This window comes from Prinia subflava, chromosome 3 (genome assembly GCF_021018805.1).
Source record: "Prinia subflava isolate CZ2003 ecotype Zambia chromosome 3, Cam_Psub_1.2, whole genome shotgun sequence".
In the NCBI taxonomy this organism is placed as follows: Eukaryota; Metazoa; Chordata; class Aves; order Passeriformes; family Cisticolidae; genus Prinia; species Prinia subflava.
Genome location: NC_086249.1, coordinates 4,012,248 through 4,032,039, shown reverse-complemented (window position 1 = coordinate 4,032,039; position 19,792 = coordinate 4,012,248). Strand labels below are relative to the sequence as shown.

General features: G+C 41.3%; 1 protein-coding gene across 1 annotated transcript; it reads left to right on the top strand.

The window, feature by feature from the left end:
• The first annotated feature begins 9,012 nt into the window (after positions 1–9,012).
• On the top strand, positions 9,013–19,100 carry SH2D1B (SH2 domain containing 1B). The gene is made up of 4 exons (XM_063393459.1): positions 9,013–9,523; positions 12,754–12,817; positions 15,056–15,224; positions 18,373–19,100. The coding sequence occupies exons 1-4, from the start codon at positions 9,285–9,287 to the stop codon at positions 18,411–18,413; spliced, it is 513 nt and encodes a 170-aa protein (XP_063249529.1). The 5' UTR covers positions 9,013–9,284; the 3' UTR covers positions 18,414–19,100.
• Positions 19,101–19,792: the final 692 nt, after the last annotated feature.

The following is a 19,792-nucleotide window of genomic DNA, read 5'->3' as shown; positions in this document are numbered from 1 at the left end:
CCCTTTTTGTTGCTTCAGGAATGAGCACATGAGGATGTTTAGCTATCATAACCTCATCTCACTATTTTGTTTTTGCCTCATGAAAGGGTTTTTTCTCTTTGAGCAATGAAGATAGAAGGGTACTAGAAGCTGGATGGCTACCACAGCCAAGCCAGGATTATGCCCCTGCAGGAAGAGCCATTGTGCATATCTGCATCCAGTGACCCTCACACAGGGTAAGTCTCAGCCCTCCCTGAGGGCTGGTAGAATGACTGTGTCGGGGCACCAAGGGTGTTAGAGCCAAAGTCAGCCCTGCCACTGCTTTTTTTGCTCCTGCAGTTGCTGTGTGGCCCACGGGGCAGCCCTGCTCCTCCTGCACCACCACAGTGCTGTCTCTGAAGAAACCAGGGCAGCCCCATGAGGAGGTGGGTGTGTAAACCCCTGCCTGCTCTCTTCTGTACCTGCTGTTTAACATGTAAGAGCATTTTTTTCCACCTTATGCAAGGGTGGAATTGGTTCATGAAAATGGGACATATCAAAATTTGAGGCTGGCCTCAGCATCCTGCTGTAGCCCTCAATCTGGGAAGAAAAGTCAAAGCAAAAGGAATGCAATGTACTAGGAGTTATCAATCACCACCAGACACACAGTGACCATATACCCACCTGCCTCACTCTTTCCTGAGATGACAAAATGAACCTTTCTTTTCTTTTCTCTTTCTTAACTCAGCTGTGTGAAATGTAAAAAAGAGGGAAAAATGACAGTATGTTTCAACCAAAAATATTGATACAAGGGAGCGCCAAGGAAGCTTCTTGAAACTGTCTCAATTATGGGTCCCATCCTTTCACAGAGTTCCTCTAATGGTGGTAAAAGCCCTCTCTGCTGCTCTTTACATAGATGTAGAGAGATGTGTATTGCCTAAATACTCTGTGCTAATACAGAAATGAGATCTCTCTGTTTTGGTGATTTATATCAGTTACCTTGTTGGTTCCTTCTTAGTTTCTATACATAATTTAATTGCACTTTAAAACACATAACTGAACAAATTCTATAACAGTATCCAGAAATCTGTTTTCTCTCTCGCCATGACAGGAATTTCTCACTTGTTTTGGAGATTTAAAGTTTAACAACTGAGTACCTTTCTAAAGCCAAAGTCTACTCTACCTGCTGTTAGCCCAGTATTAGATATAACCATTGCATATTTGTCTGTAACAAGCTGAGTGAGATGTTATTTTATAAAGGATGTTGAGGAAACCTACAGAGCAGCTCTCAGTTTGAGAAGGTAATTCAATGGATCATGAAGCGACAAACCAGCATGACAGACCTTCCATATTTTTCAGCAGTAAAACTGCTGAAAAAACTCCTCAATAAAACAAAAAGCCCAGCATGTAGTAAAGAGCAAGGGCTGCAGAGCAGAAGACCCTAATAGGGCTCTCAGAGGGTGTGCAAGAAAACAGATCTGCTTGATAGTCTGCTGAAGGCTCTGCTGTTAAAAATTGCCTTTTAGTATGAGACTAATAATCTCCAATTTTGCACTGGAACTTGTGGATAAAATCTAGTTTTGCTATAAAACCAGATGTTCCACTTGGACAGTTTCACAATCATGTTCAGGGCTTTCTCCATGGGGCTGGGGAGAGGCTGGCACCAAGGGCTGGGAGCAGGCAGTCATCCCTGGGTTGCCAGTCTCCTGGTGGACCCTGACTGGAAGCAGCTCCTGGGTCAGGTCACTGTCCCCTGGGAGCATCCAGGACACCCCACAGCCATGCCAGTCATCCCTTGGGGCTGCATTCAGGGCTCTTGAAGTTGGTATGTAAAGGGCTTCTGCACTGTAGCTTCTCTCTTTTGGAGTTGCAGAATATTTGAAATTTTTTGCATATATATTAAGTGATGTCTCATAACAAGTCTTTTCATCACAGGTGAGCAATAAGATCCTGGTGAATTCATACCCAAACATGGATGTATTCTCTAGATCACAGATGTGGGGTGTTGAGCTGCAAGTAGGACAGACTCAACAAAACAAAACAGCAAGGGCTAGCCACACTTACACTTCCAGTGAGTCAGGCTCCAGAGCTGAGCTGAACCACAAATTATTGCATAGTAAGATGTATTTTCCTCCTTATTAATGGAGTATAACTATACAGATAGATTATAACAGTCTTTATGTAAGCACAAATTCTTTCCTCTCTCTCCTCTACAGGAGTTAAGTAAGCTTTGTTGATAAACTCCCAGATTTCCAAGGAAAAATTGAAGCGTTCATGCCGTTAATTTTAATTTCTGCTTCCTTCTTCATGATTATTTTCACCAGTGGAGTTATTTTCAGAGGCACCAAGCCAGAGAATCATTGCACCCAGCTTCCATGCTGTGAGATGGAACATTTGGGTTTGAATATGAATTTGATAGTGGCAACAGTAGCAGTAGGAAGCTTTATCTGTGAAAGGGAGTCAAAATGGAGCAGATCTGAGAACTCCATCAGCAAGAGTGTCTGTTATAGCTGTGCTGCAGTAGTTCAAGTCCTTTCTTTTTCCCCTCTTAATCTTAAGTGATTACAGGCAGAAAACATGTTCCTGCCTGACTCAGCATTTCTAATCTAGGCATGCTGTAAAAACACAAAACCCTTGATAAATGTTGGCCTCTACTAATTTGGGTCAAAAAGAACAAAGGTTCTCTAACTAGTATGGGCGTCTATAAGCACTGATTTGAGCTGAAATGCTAAACTATAATCTAATTTCCTAAATCTTCATCTAATTATTTGCAAAATAATGAAAACCAGCACAAGACCAGCTAAGGGTTAGGGAGAATGTTTCTCATGGAGAGAGGCAGGTGCCTTTGCAGGCAAATAGTGAGCTGTCAAAGTGAAGCTCTAAGGCTCTGAAATCCACAAGAAAGCTGGGAATCCTCACATGGTTTCCGCTCAGGTCACTTTTATAAACTGTCCTTGAAAAAGAGAAAAGTTCACCTGCTCAAATACAACTGTGCTGGAGAAGATCAAAATTAATTTGATCAGAGAAGCTGAAGCTGTGTGGGAAAACCATCCTGCAGTGCAGTTCATGGGCTATTTTCACATGAAAGTTGTGGTACCTGCACTTCATAGTGCCCTAATGAATCACCAGTCATGATCAGTGCTCGCTGATACGTCTTTAAACAAAATTAAGTCAAACGGTCTTTAGATGTTTCCCCCTTTTTATTATTCTCATCAGCCTTTGGCTGTTTTTAAGGAAAATCAGGTTTTGTTTCATTCATTAATCTTTTTTTTTTCCTAGTTCCCTACCTTTCCCTCCTTTGTTGCCTTGCCTCTGCCTTTGCCTTCCTGTGAGGCTGACCTCAGCCACTGACCCGCTGGTGAGTGTAACTGGCCTTGAGACACCTGCCCCTCTTCCCAAGGTTTTAGTGACCCTCACTTTAAGGACTCCTTACAGGATCCCACTTCTGCTCCTTATTGCCTGCTGCTCATTCTGTGCCCCTTTCATCTGCCTCCCTCCCTTCTATCCTATGATCTGCTCTGTTGTGATTTCCACTCTATTGAGGAATTCCTTTTGCTGCTTTCTGGCTTTCCTTTGAGGAATCACAGAAGATTTTGACTGAGACAATGGGCTGACAGACCCCTTTAATTTAATTGATGCATTCTCTTGGAATCTAGGGCTACCAAGCCAGTTTTCCCTAAAACCATTCTTCCATTATGTTCTCTACCACAGAGCACAACTCAAGCTGAATGTCAACTTTTCTGGGGCATCTGTAGGTTCCCATATTCAGCCTTCATCTGAACTTTGCAGCTTCTGTACAGCAGGACATGTTTTTTCCTGATTTTTACAGAAAAGGTTCTTATCCTAGCTGTCCTTTTACAGTATTTATCCTCTTTTGTACCAGAACTGTACTCATTTTTGAACAAAAAAGTGTCTCTCTCTTACTTGTTCTTTCTCTATATATCCGCTAGTAACCATTTTTGGATATAAAAATTACTTTTGGCTTAAACCTGAAGGGCAGCCTAAGTGCTTTCTTTGCTTTTGATACGCTCCACAAATTCTGCTTTAATCAGTTCTCCTAGTCTGTTCTTTTGATCCCATTTTTATATCTATGATTTAAACTCCCATTTAGCCTTTAGCTTTGGAAAGTTGATACTTTCAAGCATAAGCTTCTACATTAGGATTCATGTCTGTCTTGACAAGATATGAATACAAGCTCTGTGTGAATTTGTCTGTAAACTCTTGAGAGCTGGGACCATCATTCTGCCCTGTGCATGCCCTGCATGTACTTGGAGAGCCTGGTTCTCTGGTCACCTCTCAGTAGTGCTGCCCAGACCACCAGTAAAGGAAGAGGATTACGTGAAGGAAGGAAGTTTGGTACTTGTGGGATAAAAATTAAATGTTGGCACAAAGGTGGTTTAGGAAATGATGCAAGAGCCTTCTGAAGTTTATATGTCGTCATCCTGTTTTTCTTTACATTATTCAGTGCCTAATTACTACAAGGGGAGGGGGTAATAAGTGTTGTTTTCAATATTATACAAGGATGGTATAATGTGGCAAGCTGTAGTTGCCATGTACACAACATTCTGAACAGGACACTGTAAGTTAATGACTAGCAAAATATTAGTAGATCTACTAGTAAGAGAAAATTCACAAGGTAAAAAATGATGACATAGTTAATAGGACTCTAGGTCTCAAGGACAGATAAACACTCTGGTCAGTCTTGTCAAATATTAAGACAAAAGCTCCAACTTTTATAGTGCAGTTATATTTGATGGAGTACGTGTGTAGTGGAAAGTGTAAGTGAGGTTTGTCACTTCCTACAGCTTTATTTGCACATTTCTTAACAGGAAGGCAAGTACTTTGGGGCATTATGATGTGAACTAACTCCTTACTCCATTTCATTAACTGATTTATGTGATATTTGAGACCAATGAATGATGTCTTAGAAGCTGAATTTTCAGGATACATTATTTTTATTTTCATAGAAAAAAACCAAAAATGGCTACACTCCTTCTTTCTGCTGCAATTAAAATGTTTTAAAATAAGTATGCTTCATATATACTTTTATAATTCAGTATTGTTTCAATCTAATTCACTCCAAGGGATCTATTAACAAGAGCCTCAGTTACCCAGCCTCAGAGGCAGATTATAACACTTAAATACAAACATTGCAGCTCAGGGAGTAATTGAATATGGATCACTCTGAACCCTGACAATGTGGTTGCCAATGAGAAGGAAATTACTGTTTTATGCCTCTATCCTGTAAGTTAACTTTTAAGCAAAATTCTAGATAATTTTAAGACCAAAACCCATTACTTAGACATATTCATGTATCTTGTAAACCTTTTTTAATTGTTTGGCCCTGATACTTTTTAATTCAAATTTTAGCACAGACAAGTTTGAACTACCATTCTCAGTTCATTTTAAACACCACTTTTATTTTGAACTACTGTTTTCTTTTTACTTGCATTTTAAAACACAGGCAGTATGTTAAGAGGGTTATAAAACAGGCTTTTCCTCGTAGGTTTATATTTTATTAGAAAGCTAATGGCAGAGCTCTGAGGCCTTGGGGCTCCACAGACAGCTGTAGCAGCAATCTCTAATATACACACTAGTTCAATTTTCTTCTTGAATTTACATCATAATGATTTTTCTTTCAGTCTCAAGTAAATCTAGCCATCAACAGACACCACAAAAAAAAATCCCTTTGTATCCAGGCATAGTAAATTGCAAAAGTATAGTCTGGTGTAGATATCATGCTAAAGTTTTTAACTGAAATTAAATGTAATTTTTGCTGTAACAGTTCTTGCAAAAGCATTATTGCTTCTGTTGCTAGAGTAAGCCACAGGACTGGGACTGCCCATCGACACAGCTCTACGAGAATTCATTTTGAAGAGATTTAGCTAGAACTCAACTTACTTTCTCTTTTCTTACATTGTGGCTGTTTTTTTTATTTCTGGCCACACAATAAATGACCCTTCAGCTCCTTGCTTTACTCTCAACAGTTCAAGCACACTGGTTTTGCTCTTGATCACAGCTTTTAGCCCTGATATCCCACACTCTGCCTGATGATTCACTGAATGTGTGACCCTCAGTGTTGTCAAGCAGCCTAGCTTCTCCCCAGATCTCCTGTTCTTACAGAAGGCACTGTCAAGAGCTTTGCTGTGCTGGAGCTGCAGCCAGGAGATATTGCAGAACCAGAACTCCAACTGTGCTTGTTAACGTGAGGTGTCACTGTGAAATGGCCTTGCTAAGTTTTACAATAACAAGAGAGAAAAAAAAGAAAATTAGTCCAGGCAGCCGAATGGCAGAAACCCAGTTAGCTGTACAGTCAACGAGGGCTTGGCACTGCTGCCAGAATGTTGCAGGTCTTGTTTCTTTAGCAGCTACTCTGCGAAGGGAAGCGTGCCTAACTATCCTGCTCTTCTAATCAAAAGACTCTGCTTATTTATAGGCATCCAATTTTATAGAAGTAGTAGCCAAAGTGGTGTCAGAGAAAAGTAAAGAGAACAATTGCAAGAAAAGGTGGCTTGTGGAAAAAGACTGAAGGAAGTGATTGCATTAAGTTCAGAAAACATAAGATTGACTAAAGGATGTAATTGTTTTGACATACAGAAGATTTTTGGGAAGTGAAACTCTACCTGTTTTTTTTTCCCCGTGCCATGGTAAAAGCAGGCCAAGAGGCAATCTCTCAGGAAAAAGGACTGTTTTTCCCCTGTTCTCTGCCATCTGAAAGGATACTCACTGCAGGAGGCTATCCTAGGAACTGTGAAATCTCCTTAAGTGGATGAGAAATAAAAAACAACCCAATTCTATTGTGGAATCGAGTAAAATGACTTTGAGCACAGATTCACAGCAGCTATTGCTTGGTATGGTGTAACTAAGATTCTCAGAGGCTCAGCCTGGTGCAACTGCATCAACCACCCAAGCCCCACTGCCTTGGGCCATCACTGCCATTCCAGCTCCCAGGGTCCCTTGTCACACATTTAATCAGACTTGATATCGTCAGGTCAAATTTCTTACCACTCTTCAGACTTGGCTGAGAAGGCAGCCTGGGTATGCAGGTTTGTGGAAGCCAAAAATACTTGCGGGATTTGTTAAGTTAGAGGTGTTTGTATTACAAAATATTTGCTCAGAGTTTACAGCTACATTAGGCCCATGGAAATATGTTGTTATGTGATCCCTACATGCAGAGAAAATATTTAATGCTGTGTGGTACAAGTTGTGGTGAGGCTCACGGTGCAGCTCTGTGGTGACTGACAAGGAAATCTCCCACCTTCCAGATGTTACACAGCATCCATCAATAGGCATCCCAGGCTAGCATCTGCAACTCCTGTTGTGTTTTTGACAGAAGCTGTGTGGTTTTGCCCTGGATTAGCCCTCAAACACATCCACACCCATCCACACACCCACACACACACATTTAGCAACTGAGCAGACTACATTTACAGCCTCTCTCCTTTCTGCCTCCCAGACCCCTTTATCTGGTATATTTCAATGATTTCTCATTCCTCCTATTCTCAGGTCCATTTGAACACTACAGACAGGTACGGTGAGGTAAAAGGACAATGTTAATTCCTGAGTGCTAATTCCTGAATGCTCTCAGGGAGCTATGGAGACAGCTGAGGAGGAAGGTGATCGGGCCAGTGGGTGCTGACTGCTGCTGGAAGGAGACCCAGCCCCATTTTTCCTCAAGCACTTTCTCCTTCCTAAGGTGGTTTTTTTTCGGGTTTGTTTTTTTTGGGGGGGGGGGGTTGTTGGTTTTGTTTGTTTGTTTGTTTGTTTGGGGGTTTTTGTGTTTGTTTGTTTGTTTGTTTTGTTTTATTAGACAAACACTCTGCTAAGCCATCAGCAGCTAGCACGTGGTAGTTTAAGTAACTTCTGCATTCATATCCACAAGATCTACTGAAACTACCATCTTATACTTCTGCACCTAGGTAACAAGATCTTCAGGGAAAATTGTAAAGATACTCTATTTATTACCTTCTTGAAGGAGGAATTTGCAGTTGTTTCCTATCTACCTTCCTCTCAATGCAAGGAGAGAACCTGCCTGAAGCAGGACAGTGCTGAGCAGCTGCTGCTCTTCATTTGCAGAGCTGGGGTCTGGGTGAAAAGCCATTCACCAATACCTCATGAAAATTGTTTATTTATACAAGGTGTGGAAAAAAAGCCATGAACAGTTTTAACCCGAGGAAAATACAAGTGCATTTGATAAGAAGGAAAATCTTTGTCACATGTTCTCAAGGATGCTTACAAGACTGAGGTATTTCCCCCAAAAAATCACGATCCCCATCCCATTGGAGGATAAAAGAAAACTTATTCCAAATGCAGCTGTCTGCAGACAGCTGAACCTGGAGGAGCTAAGTACATCAACAACTTCATCCCCTTGGTGTTCAGGATTTTTTTTATCAGTAACCTGTGGTCACTGCAGACGGACCTCAGCAACAGCATCCCCTTGGTCTTGCCGTTTCTTGGTTTCTCTTTAGGATATCTTTTTTCCTTAAGTCTCTACATTTCTTTGAGACAAAACAGTACCTTTTTAGAGGTACTTTATTCCTGAACTAAGATAGCATCTGGAAATGGCCTTAGTGTGATGCACAATCAACTTGCAGTTAAACACGACAAATGTTAATGTAAGACTTTTGTCTGGATAAAGTTGTCAGAGAAAAAACATGAATGTAACAGCTGTATGTAACACGTAGTTGTTTTTGCTTACAGTGTTCCATCATTATTTACCTTGGTTTTTTCACACATTTTTCTCTGTGATCAAGATGACAGCAGTGTCTGCATCTCACACTGTTCCTCTATTAAACACCTTGTGTCATTCTACAGCTTATTTTGATCAAATTTGTTTAAATCTCTGTATGAACAGAGAATTGCCAAGTTTTTTCTGGCACTTTCTATGGCTTCATGACAGAGGCTGATTAAAACACCACAAACACTTATTTTCTCTTCTCAAAATCATCTGAAAAATGACAAGAGTGCTTTTAGATTATTTTATCTTCCTCTGTACAGTCTTGACTTATTCCTGAAGCATAGGACCCTATTTGCTGGGCTTTGAGCCGCTTTAAACATAAAAGTTTACTTAAAAATGTAACTATACCTCAGTGTTGACTTAGTGATTCCATAGCTTAGAGGTCTGATGCATAACCCAAAAGTCTGCTGGTATAACGTGACAAAAGTGTGTTCCTTTTTGATGTGGACTGTGACCAGTGTAAACCAACCCTTTCCTGTCTCAACAGAGGTCAAGAGCTGTCAGGCTGCAGAGTAACCCACCTCACCGGGGATGGTTCAGTAAACAACACTGATGAACTCCTGTGCATCCTTGGCACCTCCAGCTTCAGATGTCTGCAGGAAGCTGCCTTTGGAATAAGTCTTCTTTTCATGACAGGCCTCTGACTTGCTCCAGAATTGCTTTGAAAGGCAGGATACCTTGTTTTCTTTTGTCCATGGAACTCCCATTTTTTCATGGAAAGATAACACGAGGAACCTGTGAAGAGCTGCTGAAGAAGAAGAAAAAGAATGGCAGCTATTTAATACGGGAGAGTGAGAGTGTGGAAGGAGCCTTGTGTCTCTGTGTTTTGTAAGTACACTAATACTGATTTTTTATGAGTTTTCAGTTGGATCCTAGGACAACAATCATCTTCCATAACATTAATAGCTCTTCCCTGATATTAACTCCAAGGGAGTGTGTCTATGTATTCAAGTTGTGCTGGTTGCTTTAGGTTTCCTTTATAGTGACTAGTGAGAGGGTAGCACTTCCAAAAAAACATTTTATGCAACAGATGATAAATGAACTATAATCTGGTGATGCTGGTCTCTCTCTGCAGACAATACGGGGAGCCCAGAGAAAATAGCTCAGCCTGCCAAAAGATGCTAAGAACCTTACTCAAAGTAACTGCCTCTATAATGATGAGTAAACAGCATTTTAGCACTGTTGAGACACTGGAAAGTCTCATGGAGTATTACAAAACACTTCCTTCTTTGTAGAAGTTCTGTCTGATGAAAACTCAACCTTGGGTTTCAAAGGAATTTTACCTGATATAAGAACGCAGTCTGAGGCTGAAAATTACACATTTCTGTTTCAATTCATGTGACAGATCCACAGGCAAGATAGGCATAGAAAACTGCTGTTTCTGTCTGAAGCTTTAATTAGTACAGTTAAAATTTTATTATTTTCTTTTTCTGTAGGCAATAGCACTTTTATTTCCCTTTTTACAGTTTTCATATATAGTTGATCTGTTCATAATGCATTCAAAGTTTAAAAACTAAAATCTAGGTCTTTGAACCTATGAGGTTTTGCACTCTTGTAGCGGATATGTTTGAGTGTGACTTTAAAAGGTGAAAACCTTTTACCACATCTAATTAATTAAAAAATATGAGAAGCTATTTTTATCAATCACTAAAAATTAATTTATTATTAAAAAATCAATGGAGATGGGAGAAAAAGGGAGATAAATGGAGTACTACTGGGTTGGTGCGTAGAAGGAGGTCTGTAAAATACCAGAACTAGAAGAAGAGAAATAGGAAGTGGAAGACAAAGAGAGCCCCCAGCAAGGGAGCTACAAGAACCTGCTTTCAGTATGGTGTGCAATGAGACAATGCAGGAGGTGAGGGGATGGCAGGGAGACGAGAGGGAATGCGCATCCATACCCTGTCAGAAGGGACAAATGGGGAACATGACACAGAGGAAGAATGACAATGTTAGCTAGAACTTGGGCTAAGCTTTGTGCCACACCAACACAGTTGCTTTTCCTTTTGTCTTTTTTTTTTTTTTTTTTTAAGGGCAAAGCACATTTGCCATGTGATGTCTTGCAGACATACTTTGGCCTGTCACACCTGCCTGCCACAATATTCTGTGCAGGCATAAGAAAAATCATGTGACTTCCAGTTTGCCTCTGTGGATTTTAGTGTTAAAAGCTGATAAAAACTGAAGTGTTTAGTGGATGAGACTATAATCCCGACATGAAAAAATGCCTCAGTTAAACTGCAGAGTGGCAGCAGCGGTGCACAGATAGATGGTGGCTTGCACAGGTCAGAGCAAGGCTTGTGTTCAGACAGCACATGGGATGGTATTAGTGCACTGGCTGAGAACTGCCTCAGAAACTGGGTTGCCTGGCAGTGCTTCATGGCCCTAAAACTGTGGGCAATCAACACTGAAGCTCTTAGTGATGTTCAAAGGCAACTTTTGAATTAGCATTGAATCTTAACACCTTGTCTAGCATCTAAGATGGCTCATGTACAAACTGGTAAACCCTTCTCAAATTAATTGATCTGTGGGCAGAGACACTGATCCACTTGCTGCAGCAAACAAGCATTCTTGTCCTTTTTTACTGGGATATGGGAGGGGTACTCCCATGGAGTACCTGGGAGTCAGAATGGTGGGACCAGTTCAAATGCATCTCTCCTCTAACTGGGCAAGGTGCATGGCTCTGCTGATACACCTTCCTCCACAGCACACTGTCTCCTTCATCCAGAATTATTCCAGGTCTCTGACAGTGCCTCAGTTCAGACCTACTGTTTATGCTACTGTTCTTCTTACTGTTCAACTTGCCATTCTCCCTCTCACCTTGCTTTTCTTCCAAACCTAACATTTTATTTGTACCCTATTACTAGCTTTTGGTAAGCTTCCTCATTAGTAGTTCATGAGGAAACAGAAGTTTCCATTTTAATGGTAGTTTCATGTTCATTTAGTAAAAATTACAGTAGCTGAATAATATCCAGGCAGTAATGTTTTAAAATTTCATTGATCAGTAAAGAACAAGTTTCAAAAATGATCAGTTCCTGATATTTCTTTTTCTCACTCCTCTGTCTGTGTGCAAAGAATGAGCACTCACATTTATAAAAGTACTCTTCAGCAAGGAACATGTAGATTTCCACAGGTATCTCAAGAAGGCAAAAACCAAATATGCATCCCTGATACCACTCTTTGAATTAAAATAAATCTGTTATAACTAGAAGCCTTATTCTGATCTCAGTTCATAGTGACTTTTTTTGCTGAACAAAGTACTTTATTTTCAGAGTGACCCTTCATTTCTGTGCAAGTCCCCTGAGCCAGATTTTTGCCCCAAGTTTCTCCTTCTCATGACAGTTCAGATAGCCACATAGGTACAGCTGAAATCCTCCTGATGAACAGGCACCAAAAAAACTTGCTTTCAGATGCTGCTCCTCTCTCTCCCCAACCTCCTCACTTATTTGTGATGTATGTTTTCTTGCAACTCTGCTACCTTTTTTAACCTCAGTCATGATCTCCAGTTCACCTCCTGAATTGCTGCTACTGTGGTATCTGATTTCTGTTGTCAAAATATATCCAAAGACATCAGTAACCTCAGTGTTCAAACACCTGCATATTATCAAAAATACCAATAACTAAAACCCTGGGAAATGCAAAGGAAGAACATTATTCTTAGAAGTAAGGGCCATACAGTAATTTTCTGGGGTGCTGGTGACTGGAGGCCATTTTCTGCCAACATCTCTCCGAGAATTCAACAGCCTTCTTGGGGCAGAAATGCAAAATGAAGGTTAGAGCAGTGAGGAAGATGAGAGAGATGAGGTGATGTCTGTGGAATCAAATTATGCTTATTAAGGGCCTGTTTTAGGATTAGTTCATATGTTCTTTGAAACCCCTGGTTAGAGTAATTTTGTATTTCAAGATAATAAATCTTCACTCATTTTGTGATCTCTAAGATCTCTTCTCTTTTGCTTTTGTCTCTGCCTCATTCAATTTTACTGCATTTCTCATGTCTCTAATACTGTTTGCAGATATGTCCACTTTGTTAATGTGATGTATTATGTATACAATGTTTTTCACAGCTTTGAGAACTTTATCTACACTTACCGTATCTTCAGGGAACACCAAGGATATTTTAGAATACAGGTGAGTAACTCTCATTACATCTCTAAAGACTGTATTAAGGATCACAGATTTTTAAAAAATCATAAATTAAAAGATCTTATATTCATCTATGAGTAATGATCATTTTAATCTAGTCATTTTAGTTTATGATCTTAGATTTTTTAAAAAATCCATAAATACAATACTATAGAAAATATTTCCAAGTTTGCTCTTTAGTCAATTCATATTATATATGACCACAAAAAGTAGCTCTTGTGTTTGTGGACTAAGTGGCTGTTATTTATTAACTAGCTGCTTTCTCATTTGACTATTTCTTTTTGATAGCACTGATGAAATATCTATATTACTTTTCTTATTTTTCCTGTTCCTAATGACCTTTTTCTACTTGAAAGTGCTGCTATTGCATGCAGCATCTCACAGGGATCTGGGATATTGCAATGATCTTTTTGACTTAAAGAATCTATAATTCTGTGCGATTGTGAGGCACCTGAAGTGACAATGCCAAATAACGCTGCTTATTCAAGTAAAGCAAGTCTTAGAGAGACTAATGCATCAATCAAATCCCCAGGCAATGTGAAAGGACACCTAAAAGCTGTCTCACTCCCCTGCTTGTAGTAGCATAGCCAAGAGGACTGCCAATATTCAGCAGCATTTACGTGGAATGAGGAAATCACTTCATAAAGAACACTCCAAGCTCTCATATGCTGGTAATTTATTGCTTATCAGTGGTTTTGCCTATGTATGAAAGACACAATTTCCCATGAAGAAGAATGGTTTGCTGACAAAAAATACTCCGTTTTGGACCTTAGCCCCTCTATTGGAGTTATGCTTTCCTTCCTGTCAGCAGGTAACTCAGATATTTTTAGACTTTTCAAACCCATTCTTCCTTATAAAGTTTTGTCAATAATGTGAAAGAATTCAGTTCTTAAAAAATTTAAGTCAGATCATTTTGGCTTACTAAAATAATTGACTGAAATAATGTATTGATGGTGGAGGAGAGGTTGTTTGTATTTTTTTGTTTTTCAAAGCCAGATTCAGCCATGAGCTTTCTAGAGTGCACAAGGCTGGCCCAAACCAGCTAAGCATTCCCACAACTGTTCACTCCCTCCCTCCTTAGCAGGGCAGGGTGGGGGAAGAGAACACAAGGAACAAAAGTGAGGGAACTCCTGGACCAGATAAAAAAGGTAAATAGGTAAAGCAAAGTTGTGCACACAAGAAAAGCAAAGAAGTTTAGCAACTCCTCACCATCAGGAGGCAGATATTTAGCGACCTCCAGGAAAGTGAGGTCTCAGCACACACAACCACAAACGTCCTCCCTTCCCCTAAGCTTTTATTGCTGGTACAGTGTCAGATGGGGTGAGATGGGAAAGCCAGCACCTTGCACACCCCCAGCCTGCTCCCCAGGGGAACCAAGTGCAAGAAAGAGACATCCTTAAAGCTGCACAAGCACTGTCCAGCAACAGCCAAAATGTGGCTCTGTTATCAGCACTGTTTCTGTCACAAATTCAGAGCATAGCACTACGTAGGCTGCTATGAAGAAAGTTAACTCCTCCCAGCCAGACCCAGTACACAGAGGCATCAGCATCCAGTCCATCCAGGGCTGAATGGAAGATGAAGGATGCAGAAAACCACAGAATATAAATACATATTTCTTTGTTAGCTATCAGATTAAGTGAAACCAAAGCCCTGTTCTCTTCTAATGACTACTAGTAGGCTGCTCACTGTCTGTCACTGCCCTGAAGTCACAGCACTGTAAAATCCATGCACAGATCGCTGCAGGGCTGAGCTGCAGGAGCAATTCAGTCCTGTCATATGAACCCACGCTTAAAGAACAGTTTTTTGCACATGACCTTTGCTTGATAATGCTGATATTTTGTAAAAGTTTGGGTTCTGTTTGTCACCTAGTTACTTAAAGGCAACATTTTAAGTGAGTATTAAGTACGTTATCCCTAAGCTTTTGTTGTCAGACCAGTGTGTGATGCTGTCGCTCTTCAACACTCTGCTCTAGTGGATCACTGCAGCACACATCTACACCAATAATTTAACTGATGTTCTTTTTGAAATAAAAAGATGGTGAGAAAGGTTACTTTTAGTGCCATAACCATGGCTTCAAACAAGTGTCCCTAGTGTTTTAAGGGCAGTGCAGTATTCTGTCACCTGTTTACAAAACAGTTCCTTGGTAAATAAGAAACAACTTATCATTCTTTTCATTTAGAGGAAGGGAACTCGCAAGCATATTTTGTTATCCTTTCCTTACAGACTTCTGAAGGTGTTCCAGAGAGGACCTTCAAAACATTAACAGACTTAATATACGCTTTTGAAAAGCCAAATCAAGGACTAATAACAAACCTCCGCTACCCAGTGAAGAAACCAAACGCCTCGCGAAGAAGCCAGAGGTTCCGGTCAGAAAGGGACAACATTTATGATGGTGAGAAACTTAGCTCTGCCTTTGTGGTTTTTTAAAGATGACAGCATTGACAGGTTGGTGGTGAATACTTGCTCAATGTCTTCTTGCATGAACAGAAGTTTTACATTCTCCCTTCTCTCCTGTGTTTGCTGAAATGATTATTCTTAGCTCACAGGTTACTTACCCTCACCCACTACAAATTAAAATTGCTAGAGATACACAATGATGAAAAAAGCTGCCTACAGCCTTCTCATTCATGGATGTTGATGCTTCTAGGCTGGAGAAGGCTGAGAACCAGTTTTACCCAAAGTGCTTCTGCCAAGGTACCAGGCCCTTTCACTTCACTGGACGTTGAGGCTGTCCTTTACCTTTAATGTCCAGGTTCTAAGATATTTTTATATCAAAACCTTACTCAGTTCTAAGATGGGCAGGTAAGCAAGCCAGCTTGTGATTTCTATTCAAACATGATTAATTGATAACAAACATATAGTCTTGTGCTCAGGATCACAGCCTTGGAACCAGAGTTCAGCTTCTCATTGCTCTTCCTCTGTTAATTTGTGCTCACCAGTCCCAGGTGTAGGGTGAGGATATGATGCTTCTACCTGACAGAATTATGCAAATGGATACAATAAAGACAGAGGTTCTCATAAAGCTTTAGACTGTGCTGTATAGCCCCATGTCATCCTCACATCCTTGTTTTGAAAAGCATGACTGGAGGTACTGTTGGTAACTTGCTGGTATCCCTCACACCATTCCTCATGTTCCTGCTGTACAACACTCAGCTGCAGCATCCATCAGGCCGTAGGCTGCAAAATAACCTGAGACTTCGATGACCTCCAGCAGAGTGTGCTGAGAGCCCCAGCCAGGGCACACGTGAGCAAGGGAAATCCTTTTGTTAAGTACAGATATCATAAAGAAAACAAAACTTTGGAGTCTCCACCCTGCCCTGTGGAGCTCATGCCCAACAGCAGCTCAGCATGGTGGTGTGGGGCAGTGTTGTGATCCGGTTATTAAAGTTATTTGAAATGCCTCTGCCCGAATTAATGTGCAAATGAGACCATATGCCAGTGCCAATAGCATGGGGTTTATTTGATAGTAAATATGAGAGGGAGAGAGAGACAAAGCAGAGTAAAAAGAAGAGAAAGGAGAAAGGGGTCAGGGGGAAAGAAAGAGAGTGACAGAAATCACTCTCCATTCCATAGATCCCAATAATGTTCCATTGATCCTCTCCAGCTGGTCTTCTTGGCAGTGAAGGCTGTCCCAGAAAGCACAGAATTCAGTGGGTTAATATACACTCAGGCTAGGTAGGAAAACCCAGGCCCCTCCCTGGGGCAAGAAGGGAGTTTGCCATTGTCTCTTACAACAGACTCTGGGTTTGTTGCATCACATGCAGTCCTGTGGTCCAAGGCATCAGGAATTACTCTGGGGGACACTTTGGGGGGTTGTTGATGGATTATGATACTCCCTCAGCTGCCTCTCACATGAGTGGCCCGTGGATGTGGCCTTCCCAAGGTTGGAGGTTCCATAGATAGTTTGTGTAAAGGAGGATGGGCTCACTGCCCCTGAGACACGCCGAAACTTCCTCCCCTCACCTCATTTCAGGAGGGAAACCTGTGCAAACCTGCCCCCAGCAAAGGAGTCTGTGGGCTACAGCCTCCCCCACCCCGAAGCAAGGCGGGGATGATTCTTAGCATGGCTGCTGGGTTTGGCTCACATTCTTTTCCTTATTTCCCTCTCGGTTTCAGGTGACTAAAGAATGGGTTTTCCCTTTATCTAATCTCAGCAGTTTGACTTGCAGTCCAAAGTTCCTGTCAGGCATCTTCAAGGAGGCTTCCTTGGTTGTATCTTCCTTACACAGTTTTTGTTATAATGAGCAGAACTTTATATCAAAGTCTGAGGCATGAACTATTTCAGTCTCTGACAGGCGGCCCCTCTGTGCTGCAGTCACTGCGGTTTCACACACAAGAGCAGTGCAACCACTCTGGGCAAGCTCCCCCAGCACTAACGTGCACTAAGCTGCAGTTTTGGGGCTGGAGCCCCAGCAACCTTGCTGAGGGGAAGTCTCAGAGACACATTTCCCATGTCTTCAGCACTACCTTGTCACCTGTATCACAAGGCAAATATGCCATTTTGCTCTAAAAATGTTTTTTAGGGTTTCTTATCATTGCTGTTCCAGGGAGATGGAAAATCCTGCAGTAGCATGGATATGTTTTTAGGAAGAATCAGGTGTAATATGAATTTTATTTTTAGTCCTGCAGCAGGAAGTTTTCTAGAAGATGCACAATGTCCTCATCTGGACTCACACGGAGGAAAACAAATCCTTTCATTTCAGTGTCAAAATACGTGTAGTCTTCCATAAAAATGGAGACTTTTTAGAAATAATCAAACTACTTTGGAATTGTTTTTTATTAAATTATGATTCAATTTCACTTATACAGCATTCCAAACTTCCCTCTCAGACTGCATTATTACATGCCCACAGCAGGGGCTTTATGTTAATGTCACGATGCTTCTCTCTGAGACACAGGCACTGCTCAAAGCACGGCAGTGCTCCCTAAGGCAAGCACCCTGCTTCCCTGTCCCGCCCCTCATGTGCCACCAGCAGCTGGCTTTGCTGCACATGTGGGACTGAGCGCTCCAGTGCAACCAGTGCAACACCTCAGGGGACTGGGGTCACAGTCCTGGGGGTTGCAGATATCTCAGCTTTGTTTTCAAGCCTAGGAACAGCTTTTCTGAGGGCAGCTGCTTGAGGAGCAATAGGCTTTCATACTGGAGCTTTGAGTTCCAAGCACCAAATTTCTTCCTTTTCCCTGGGTTCTCAAAAACTGCAGCCAATCTGACAAAGTGTAAGTGAGAACAGGATTTCTCAGGCTCTCCTTTAGCTGGGATGGGTGATTTCTGACATTTGACTGTTCCTCAGGAAGGAGGGGGTCTCATGTGGATGCAACTGTTTACAACAGTGCTTGCTGGCTCAGAATGCAGGCTTTGCCTGCAAGTGTGTTCCTGGAGAATCCAGTCTGTGGGACAGGGGCCCTAAATGTTGGCCCTGCGACAGCAGAGAGAAACCACACTGAGCTGTTGCCACCTGCCCTGCCACAGCCGTGCTGCTGGCCTTTCAGAAGAGCGCCTTGCAATGACATCTTTTCTGTTTGTATGGATCACTTCACAGAGGCTGATGACGACGGTGATTACGTCACTGTCCTACCCTGAAGGATCTGCACCTGACAGCCCGGGAAGCTGCCGTCCCAGGATGTGCCCGGCGTCCCAGGATGTGCCCGGCGTCCCAGGATGTGCCCGGCGCAGTGCCTCAGCTGGGGAGAGCTTCCAGCTGGGTGTCCTCTGCTCTGCATCTGGAATTACCCTCCTCCTTTGGCAGACTGTCCAAGTAGCTGCATCTTCTACCAGATCCAGTACAAGCTATTATGCACGTTTGCTCAGCAATAAAAGAAATACTTTCTGTTACAGACACACACATAGGGGGGGGGGAGGTATCTTGTGTCCGTGTGTGTGTCTTCTCGTGGTTTTTAGCCAGCAAATTCTCCACCATGTTGACTGCTAGAGTGAACACACTGTTAGAAGGCAGCAATATAAACACATTAAATGAATGGGCATAAGTAATTTATGATAGAATTGAGAGGTGTTGATAAAAACCATTATGACAAAACTATTGGTATTGTAAGATGCTTTTAAACCCCCAACTTTGTTGTTTTGCACATGATTCATGTTACCTAATTGTTGCAGGAGTGAATAGCATTTCAGCAATGTCAAGGAATGCTAGTAGTCTGTAGTTTGAATAATACAAATTAAAACAAAAATACTGTGTTAAATCCATGCTATAAAAAATTAACCAACCAGAGGAAAATGGCTGGAAATACTTTTAATGTTGGGGAAGGGTTCTGGCAGATTTCAAGAGGACTGCAAGTTCTACCTGCATGTCAGCATCAACACATCCTTTTTTTAATAGGTTCTGTAGATATGGGAATGCTTACTCCATTTCATTTTCTACTGCCATTAGTTCTGTACTATGTATATGTCTTTTGTTGTGGTTTCTTTAACGTAAGAATTTGCTTTAATATTACCCCCAACTTAAAATATTTAATAAATACTTTAGTTCTGAAGGTGGCCTGCAACTAGCAGCCACAGCCAGAACTTGAATGTATGTCCTGAGTCTTCCAGTGACTACTAGAGACTCCCTCACCATTTGAGACTGTGAGGAAGACGTTAGCATTGGTTGTATGTTTAAGACTCTTCACAAATGTTTTATGTATTTTAATGGATAACACTAGTTAGTTTTTTTTCTATTATGTTTCTCTCACACCATTATTTTTCAAAGGAATTTTACACCTCTCAGTGCTTTGGACTTCATTATGAATTTAACAGTACTGCAAGTTTTTAGTTTTTGGCTCCAGGCTCAACTAATATTTGTAGCATGAAAGAGACAAAAAAAAAAAAAAAAAAAAAAAAAAGAGAGAGAGAGAGAGAGAGAATTAATTAACCCTGGCAATGCCAAGAAGTACTACAATATGTGTCCAAAACTTCCTTAACTGAAAAGAAAGAAGTTGTCCATGAAAACTGGTACTATGGGACAG

What these genes read in the sequence shown, in the direction of transcription:
- SH2D1B (XM_063393459.1), top strand. Translation starts at nt 9,285, where the DNA reads ATGTCTGCAGGAAGCTGCCTTTGGAATAAGTCTTCTTTTCATGACAGG. An exon ending in GCCTTGTGTCTCTGTGTTTT is followed by an intron (nt 9,524 to 12,753) that starts GTAAGTACACTA and finishes TGTTTTTCACAG; the next exon opens with CTTTGAGAACTTTATCTACA. An exon ending in AAGGGACAACATTTATGATG is followed by an intron (nt 15,225 to 18,372) that starts GTGAGAAACTTA and finishes ATCACTTCACAG; the next exon opens with AGGCTGATGACGACGGTGAT.